General features: G+C 39.7%; 1 protein-coding gene across 3 annotated transcripts in view; it reads right to left on the reverse strand.

Annotated features, from left to right (window-relative positions):
• Positions 1-10,000, reverse strand: part of LOC138965276 (oxidative stress-induced growth inhibitor 1-like) — a 52,946-nt gene that overhangs the window by 12,207 nt on the left and 30,739 nt on the right. The window contains exons 1-2 of one of the 3 annotated variants that reach the window (XM_070337417.1): positions 2,475-2,719; positions 307-539 (exon numbers count right to left, since the gene is read on the reverse strand). In XM_070337417.1, the coding sequence (XP_070193518.1) occupies positions 307-321 (15 nt within the window). In that variant the 5' untranslated portion in view covers positions 322-539; positions 2,475-2,719. Of the gene's footprint in view, positions 1-306; positions 540-2,474; positions 2,720-10,000 lie in introns of those variants that run through there. The other 2 variants (XM_070337398.1, XM_070337409.1) reach the window with 2 other exon arrangements.

Raw genomic sequence — 10,000 nt, forward strand, 5'->3', positions numbered from 1 at the left:
GCCTTTTTTTCTTTCTGGTAGTTATGCAATATCTATCATACAATGTACCCTGAATACTATCACGTCACTGAATGCCCTTGCGGTGCGCTGCTTTCACAGTGCAAGCAGTCTGACCAGAAATACGCACAAAGGTGAATTAGTCTACCTCCTATTTTCAACATCTTCTTTCGTCATGATAATTCTTTAAGATAAGACTAGCAACATAGACATTACGAAACAACACAAATAAACACAGAAAACGTCACAAAGAACACACTGACATCACAGATACAATCCTCAGAATGACGTCACGAAAACCGCACTGACCCACGATGACGACATCGGTGTAATTGGTCGTGTCCATCCGCTTGCAGGCGCGAGTTGCCATTTTCAAGCACCGTTACTCGCTGCAGTGTCTGTCTTGGTAAGCAAAGATGCCGCAGAGCTGAATAACACCCAGTGAAGGTGAAATCAGTTGACAGGAAATATCAGTGGTAGTTACATCCAGTAGGGGCGTTCTGTTCTGTCGGTGTACCCATCCTCGCGCCCATCATCCGTTTCTGCAAGCACAAGTGAATGACAAATATAATTTATAATTGCATACAAAATGTAAAAATAGAAATATAATAAGAATAAAATATGACAATACAAAATACAAATGATAAAAACACAGCAATATAAACTTTTATTTAATATATATATATATATATGACAATGTTTAAAGTAAAAAAAGGTAAAATATCAATAAAATAATAATAGTATTGCCTGATACATGTAACAACAAGTGATAACGAACAAAGGCACGCACTCACGCACACACACAATGACTAAGCGGTCGCCCGATGTAATTCACTTCACGCTACTGACCACCACGGTCATGGGCTGGGTGGCCGAGTGGTAACGCACTTGCGCTCGGAAGCGAGAGGTTGCGAGTTCGACCCTGGGTCAGGGCGTTAGCAATTTTCTCCCCCACTTTCCTAACCTAGGTGGTGGGTTCAAGTGCTAGTCTTTCGGATGAGACGAAAAACCGAGGTCCCTTCGTGTACACTACATTGGGGTGTGCACGTTAAAGATACCACGATTGACAAAAGGGTCTTTCCTGGCAAAATTGTATAGGCATAGATAAAAATGTCCACCAAAATACCCGTGTGACTTGGAATAATAGGCCGTGAAAAGTAGGATATGCGCCGAAATGGCTGCGATCTGCTGGCCGATGTGAATGCGTGATTTATTGTGTAAAATAAATTTCATCTCACACGGCATAAATAAATCCCTGCGCCTTGAATATGTGCGCGATATAAATTGCATAAAAAAATTTTTGTTTGTTTGTTTATTTGTTGCTTAACGTCCAGCCGACTACGCAGAGCCATATCAGGACGAGGAAGGGGGGGATGAAGGGGGCCACTTGTCAAGCGATTCCTGTTTACAAATGCACTAACCCATTACTTGTGTCCCAGCAGGCTTTAGTAAAACTAAATTAATACCTACTGGAAGATTACCAGTTTCCAGTATGTTAAAATAGGCTTAACCTATCTACTGCTGGACTTACATCAGAACACTAACAGATTAAACTATACATGAATCGCGAGACAAGCGGCAAGAGAAGAGATTTTTGGAAAAAATACAGGTGAATGAGCAAGAAGGCAGAAAAAAGAAAAGAATTCATGAAGAAAAAGAGAGCATGACAGGAAAGAGGAACCAAAAATCTACCTAACAGCAAACTAGAAAGCTCCTGCGGTTCCAAAAACAGGAGGGGCCTTTAATTTCATAACCGCAGTGCCCCACTGCGGGAATAAAAAAATTTTAAAAAAATGAAAAAAAAATCCCTACGCTTAGAACTGTACCCACGGAATACGCGCGGGAGCGTTTGTTCTTTGATTTTATTAAAAGCTCCGCAAAAGGAGGCGGCTTTCTTAAGCTGAGAACATAGCTCCTGTTTACATTTTCCTGTTTACATTTTCTACCTTCCATCGTGCTCCAAAAGTTGCAGATTAAAACGAGATTTAAAAAATTTAAGTTTCTGAACAATAAAGCTGTCCGCAAATTGGAAGTAACAAACAAAATTATCGCCTCGATTAAAGAGAGTAGCTAAAGAGAGGAAAACTCAAAGATCTCTGGAGTTACAATTCGCAACAAAACCAACACTACAGAAAATACGAACAGGAAATGAGAGAAAAAGAAAACTAAGAAACACAAATATCAGAGAACAACCGATGCCACATTTTCTTCAAAACATAATTAAAATCTCAGTACATAATGTCCGCAACTTACACCTCACAGTATGCAAAACTGATGGGAAAATCAATCACATCCAATCAATAATGTTATCAAAGCTCCCAACCGCGCCGCTTTTTTTTCTTCTTCTTCTTTTTCCCACACAAAGAAAGTGTATGCTTTCTTCGTCGACCAAGAACTGATCAATCAATCAATCATGAATCTATCCATGCTGAACACCACTTTGAAATAACAGTACACTCAACCAAATTCTCACTCACGGTGTGCATTTTAATCCTGTCGGCCCTTAGGTCAAGAACAATCACGATCATTCCAGTGCAACAAAAAACAAGCACACATGCAAGTCAATATCTCTTCTTTTCCTTATAAATGTCTTCTTTTTTTTATGGCTTTTTTTTGGGCCTCTTCTTCTTCCTTGAACTCCCTTAACCGGCAGTTCAAGGTCTGAGGTGTGTGCTCGGTGCCAGCTTACGTCATGTGTCCCACTGCACGCCGCCGGGTTGTTTAAATAGCTGTATGCCACTGCTCTGTACTATACTCAGCTACGCTCGATTCTTATTGGTCGGGTTACGTTAGACCCTATTCATTGGCTAGGCCAGTGCTTGTCTATTTGGGGTGTTGGGGTGGGTAGACAGGCCCCTCCGATCCGAGTAGAGAGAGAGAGAGACAGACAGAGAGACAGAGAGAGGGACAGAAAAAAACAAACATGCAACATGCTCTGTTTGGGTTTTGTTTAAACAAATCTATGAATAGAATCGAGGGGGTTCAAATTCCAGTAACCGACATTTGAGTGCTACCCCCGTTTGAAGGTGCCGTCCCTTTTAATCTATCGGTGGCAATCCCTCTCTGTCTGCCTATCTGTGTGTCTGTCTGTGTCTGTCTGGCTGTAAGTGTCTCTTTCTCTCTCTCTGTCTCTCTCTCTCCATGACCTCTGAGAACAAACTCGAATTCTCAAAGTTGTTAACATCAACCATTTACATGAATAACAAAGCTTTACTTTCCACAGGGAAATCTTTTTACACCCCCGGTATAGGGGTGTGTATAGGTTTCACTCGATGTGTTTGTGGCGGTGTTTGTGTTCGCAAGTAGATCTCTAGAATGAACGGACCGATCGTCACCAAACTTGCTGAACAGGTTCTATACATTCCTGAGACGGTCCAAACAAAAATTGGGACCAGTCAAACACACGGTTAGGGAGTTATTGGTGGATTAAAATTATACAACGACTTATAGACGGACACCCCCGTTGGTCAAAGGGAAATAACCATTGTAATAACCATTCTCACTGCCACCAACTGAGAAGGTTATTTCCCTTTGCCGGGGGTGTTTTTCCTATCGGAGGAATTTCTTGTTTTAAACATGTTTTATTTTATTTATATTTTATTTTCTACGTAGGCTTTTTTGCCAACACCTTCAATAACGTGTGCCCTGGAGAAGAACACCACGAAGACCGCTGCCTTTCATAACAGTAAAAGGGATGTTTAACGCAACAGAAACAACAACAACCTTTTGACGACACACAAAAAGGGATGGAATTTCATACTGATGAGATTATTCTCTAATTCGGAAGCTGTGCCTTTCATGCTACGCGCACAATGTAGGCTATTGTTTTTACCGAGGAAAAACAAAAACACATATCCACTACAGCGCTGAAGAAAACAGGGTTTCATAATTATGTGTTATGAAACTGCTATGCGAGTCTCAGCCATAAAGAGGCACACTCCTTCTCGTGTAAACGTTGGGCTCACCATCGTATATATCTGTCCAGGCTTTTTACACGGGATAAGACCATCCCTCCACTTGGTCACATACCACAAATGAACAGCCTGGGTGCTCGCTGTGCACAGTGGTCATTGCTTTAAGAATTAATTTCGTGAAACTGAAAGGCACTGGTGTCTTTTTCGAAAATTAATTCATCAAAAAAGTCCAACTCACCACACCAAGCAGTCAGGGTGTTGATCATTGGTCAGTGACCAAGTGGAGGGATAGTCTTATCCTATTTTAAAGCCTGGCCAGATCTGAGACAGTGAGTCCAACTGTTTTCACGAGGCGGAGTGGGCCTTTAAGTCTCCTGTGCTGAAGAAGCTGACATGAAAACGAAATTGAGTGTTACCTTGAGCAACCACTGGCAGGTATACATACAAGTACACGGTGGCTGTAAATAATACAGCTCCTCACCTTACCGCACGCTTTCATTAATTAATTCGTTTCCCATCTATAAATTCCCTTTCTGCCTTCGCCCCAGCCAGTTAATTTCTGAAGATTGACGTAACAACTCAATATCAGTCTGTACATAAAGCAGATGGACTGAAGTAACATGACAGTGCGTGCGCTGTGTGTGTGTATGGTGTGTGTGTGTGTGGGAGAGTTTTAGATATATATATATATATATATATATATATATGCTAAGAGATTTTAACAAATCTCGGAAGAAAGTCTCTGCTGACTTTCAATTGTTTCTTTCACAATTTCTGATGTTTTATAATGTGGTCACCGTGAAAGTTGCATCGCCTTTAAAGCGATCCAATTGAACAAGTCTTGCAGAAAACTTCTTCTTTACCAAGTCCTGTGTTGAACAGCAGTGAAAAGTTGACCGCTTTTCCTGTTTAACCTTTTCAAAATTAGATCTAACTTGTTCGCGTATTCATTTCTGGATCTGCAGGCTGGTACAGAGTTACCTCCCTTTAGGCTTTTTCAAATTTCCCTTGTTTTAACCTAATTTCTTGGTTAAAACTTGTCTAAATTTCTAAATTCTTTCTTAATAAATATCAATTCCACACTTTGGCCTTAAATCAAACCGTTTCCCTTCACAGATATCCCCTTGGGGTTGTCAGATGAGGGTAGTCTCCCATGCCAACAGAAGCTGCCATTCAGAGAGTGGTTTACTTCTTAGTTGGATACCATGGGTTGACAACTTTTGCCATCAGAACCACCTGACCTCTGATGAGACACAATTATGTCGAAACACGTGTCTGGTCTGGGTACAAAAACAATGATCCTCCTCAGGACTAGATTACCTTGTGATGCGTCCCCCACAAAGGAACTATACTTCGTAAATCTCGGTCCCCCTTGAGGAGGGTCTGATGCTCCCAATAGGCTCTCTGTGAAGGGATACTTAGTTCTCTCTCTTTCTCTGCTAAGAGATTTTAACAAATCTCGGAAGAAAGTCTCTGCTGACTTTCAATTGTTTCTTTCACAATTTCTGATGATATCTCAGAGAGAGAGAGCAAATGGGGAGAGGGGAGGGAGACTTGGCACTCGAACAAGGGCGTCGAAACCTGAAAAGGAATAGCTGAATCTAAACGTTACACTTTTGTTCTTGTAACTACCAATAATTATAAATTCATAGCACCGCAGTGTAATACAAACCAACGTGACTAAGGCCTACCGTACCGGTGCAGTGGTCCTTGATACTATTGACATATTATAATGTGTGTGTGCCGGAGACATGCAAGAGAGGACAAAAAGGTTAGGTGGAGGGATGTGGAGCGGTAAGAAAGAGAGGGGTGGGTTTAGTGGGCCGTGGAGGAGCAAAAACTGCCTCGTCACTGCCACTTCGGTATACTGATGTGAATAAGAGAGAAAAATCTATTTTTCAGATCAGCGCTCTCAGACACAGGCCACTTCCCTCCCCCGTAACGCAGATACTGATATTGATTATTTTGCACGGACAACGCACGAAGAACTTACGCAAGCACAGGCGCTCGTTCAGTGCAAACAAGAACAAGTCGCGTAAGGCGAAATTACTACATTTAGTCAAGCTGTGGAACTCACAGAATGAAACTGAATGCACTGCATTTTTTCACAATGACCGTAGTCCGCCGCTCGTGCAAAACGCAGTGAAACTGACGAGCCGGTTTAGCGCGGTAGTGGTTTCGCTGTGCTGCATAGTACGCTTTTCTGTATCTCTCTTCGTTTTAACTTTCTGAGCGTGTTTTTAATCCAAACATATCATATCTATATGTTTTTGGAATCAGGAACCGACAAGGAATAAGATGAAATTGTTTTTAAATCGATTTCGGAAATTTAATTTTGATAATAATTTTTATATTTTTAATTTTCAGAGCTTGTTTTTAATCCGAATATAACATATGTATATGTTTTTGAAATCAGGAAATGATGAAGAATAAAATAAACGTAAATTTGGATCGTTTTATTTAAAAAAAATATTAATTACAATTTTCAGATTTTTAATGACCAAAGTCATTAATTAATTTTTAAGCCACCAAACTGAAATGCAATACCGAAGTCCGGCCTTCGTCGAAGATTGCTTGGCCAAAATTTCAATCAATTTTATTGAAAAATGAGGGTGTGACAGTGCCGCCTCAACTTTTACAAAAAGCCGGATATGACGTCATCAAAGACATTTATCGAAAAATGAAAAAAACGTCTGGGGATATCATACCCAGGAACTCTCATGTAACATTTCAAAATGATCGGTCTAGTAGTTTACTCTGAATCGCTCTACACACACACACACACACACACACACACACACACACACACACACACAGACAGACAGACACACACACACACACACACACACACACACACACACACACACACACACACACACACACACACACACCACGACCCTCGTCTCGATTCCCCCTCTATGTTAAAACATTTAGTCAAAACTTGACTAAATGTAAAAACAAGTCGCACTACATTTAGTCAAGCTGTCGAACTCACGGAATGAAACTGAACGCACTGTATTTGAGACTGTGCCAAAAGGTCAGGTGTCATGTCTACTGTCCCGAATGACACACGATTGCTGACATTTCACCATTGCCAACAGAATAAACAAATAAGAAATAGGTAGAAAATGAATGTGAAAACTGACTTTAATTGTTGATCAGTATTTTCTATACCACTAACAAATAATCTACTTGCACATAGCTGTTTGGCAAATGTATGTTGCATGGGACACACTGACATGAAAGTGGAAGATGTTTTTCCCTCTAGAGAAACTACATATCAAGTTACACTTTTTGTGCTCTTCCATTCCAGTTGGCAATCAATTGTTAACGCATGTTATTAGAAAAAATAGAACGAAAACAGATTAGATAGAATGAAAAATGTACTGGTGATGTCATTTGGGACATACTGACATGAAAACGTCACCTTTTGGCACAGTCTCATTTTATCACCAGCTTCGTCAATCCCCGCGAGAAGAAAATCGCTCACCTCCCACGTGCAAAACGCAGTGAAATTAACACGCCAAAATAGCGCAGTAGCGTATTGTGCTAAGCAGGAGGAAAGCGCGCTTTTCTGTATTCTTGTTAACTTTCTGAGCTTGTTTTGAATACAACCTATCATATCTATATGTTTTTGGAATCAGGAAATGATAAAGAATAATATGAAATCATTTTTTGGACGATTTCTTAAATTTTAATCGTAAGACTAATTAATCTATTTTCGTTAATTGTGATCACATCTTAAGAGTAAACATGACATATGTATATATCTTTAGATTCAGAATGTGATGAAAAATACGATGCAATCAATTTTAAATCTGTTTGCGAAAAATCGATTCTAATGACAACTTTAATGAGCAAACTCATTAATTAATTTTTAAGCCTCCAAGCTGAAATGAAATACCAAAGTCCGGGCTTCGTCGAAGATTACTTGACCAAAATTTCAACCAATTTGGTTGAAAAATGAGAGCGTGACAGTGCCGCCTCAACTTTCACGAAAAGCCGGATATGACGTCATCAGAGACATTTATCCAAAAAATTAAAAAAACGTCTGGAGATACCATACTCAGGATCATTCATGTCAAGTTTCATGAAGATCGGTCTAGTAGTTTTCTCTGAATCGCTCTACACACACACACACACACACACACACACACACACACACACACACACACACACACACACACACACACATACACCACGACCCTCGTCTCGATTCCCCCCTCTACGTTAAAACATTTAGTCAAAACTTGACTAAATGTAACAAGTCGCGTAAGGCGAAAATACAATATTTAGTCAAGTAGCTGTCGAACTCACAGAATGAAACTGAACGCAATGCCATTTTACTCGTAGCATCGTCAGGCCACCGCTCATGGCAAAGGCAGTGAAATTGACAAGAAGAGCGGGGTAGTAGTTGCGCTAAGAAGGATAGCACGCTTTTCTGTACCTCTCTTTGTTTTAACTTTCTGAGCGTGTTTTTAATCCAAACATATCATATCTATATGTTTTTGGAATCAGGAACCGACAAGGAATAAGATGAAAGTGTTTTTAAATTGATTTGGACAATTTGATTTTGATAATAATTTTTATATATTTAATTTTCAGAGCTTTTTTTTAATCCGAATATAACATATTTATATGTTTTTGGAATCAGCAAATGATGGAGAATAAGATAAACGTAAATTTGGATCGTTTTATAAATTTTTATTTTTTTTTACAATTTTCCGATTTTTAATGACCAAAGTCATTAATTAATTTTTAAGCCACCAAGCTGAAATGCAATACCGAACCCCGGGCTTCGTCGAAGATTACTTGACCAAAATTTGAACCAATTTGGTTGAAAAATGAGGGCGTGACAGTGCCGCCTCAACTTTCACGAAAAGCCGGATATGACGTCATCAAAGACATTTATCCAAAAAATGAAAAAAACGTTCGGGGATTTCATACCCAGGAACTCTCATGTCAAATTTCATAAAGATCGGTCCAGTAGTTTAGTCTGAATCGCTCTACACACACACACACACACACACACACACACACACACACGCACGCACGCACGCACATACACCACGACCCTCGTTTCGATTCCCCCTCGATGTTAAAATATTTAGTCAAAACTTGACTAAATATAACAAGTCGCGTAAGGCGAAAATACAATATTTAGTCAAGTAGCTGTCGAACTCACAGAATGAAACTGAACGCAACGCAACGCAGCAAGACCGTATACTCGTAGCATCGTCACTCCACCGCCCGTGGCAAAGGCAGTGCCCGTGGAATTGACAAGAAGAGCGGGGTAGTAGTTGCGCTGAGAAGGATAGCACGCTTTTCTGTACCTCTCTTCGTTTGAACTTTCTGAGCGTGTTTTTAATCCAAACATATCATATCTATATGTTTTTGGAATCAGGAACCAACAAGGAATAAGATGAAAGTGTTTTTAAATTGATTTCGAAAAAAAAAATTTGATAATAATTTTATATATTTAATTTTCAGAGCTTGTTTTTAATCCGAATATAACATATTTATATGTTTTTGGAATCAGCAAATGATGGAGAATAAGATAAACGTAAATTTGGATCGTTTTATAAATTTTTATTTTTTTTTACAATTTTCAGATTTTTAATGACCAAAGTCATTAATTAATTTTTAAGCCACCAAGCTGAAATGCAATACCGAAGTCCGGGCTTCGTCGAAGATTACTTGACCAAAATTTCAACCAATTTGGTTGAAAAATGAGGGCGTGACAGTGCCGCCTCAACTTTCACGAAAAGCCGGATATGACGTCATCAAAGACATTTATCCAAACAAGAAGGGCAAAGCCCATACGACTCACATGCTTGACCTAAACCTAGCAATGACATCATACACTAAGAACTGCTTTACACATTTTTCCTACCAAAATACATGTGACCTTGACCCAAGGTCAAGGTCATCCAAGGTCATGCAACACAAAGCTGTTAATTCAAGACATAGGAAGTACAATGGTGCTTATTGGCTCTTTCTACCATGAGATATGGTCACTTTTAGTGGTTCACTACCTTATTTTGGTCACATTTCATAAGGGTCAAAGTGACCTTGACCTTGATCATATG

The sequence above is a fragment of the Littorina saxatilis genome, linkage group LG1 (genome assembly GCF_037325665.1).
Source record: "Littorina saxatilis isolate snail1 linkage group LG1, US_GU_Lsax_2.0, whole genome shotgun sequence".
NCBI lineage: Eukaryota > Metazoa > Mollusca > Gastropoda > Littorinimorpha > Littorinidae > Littorina > Littorina saxatilis.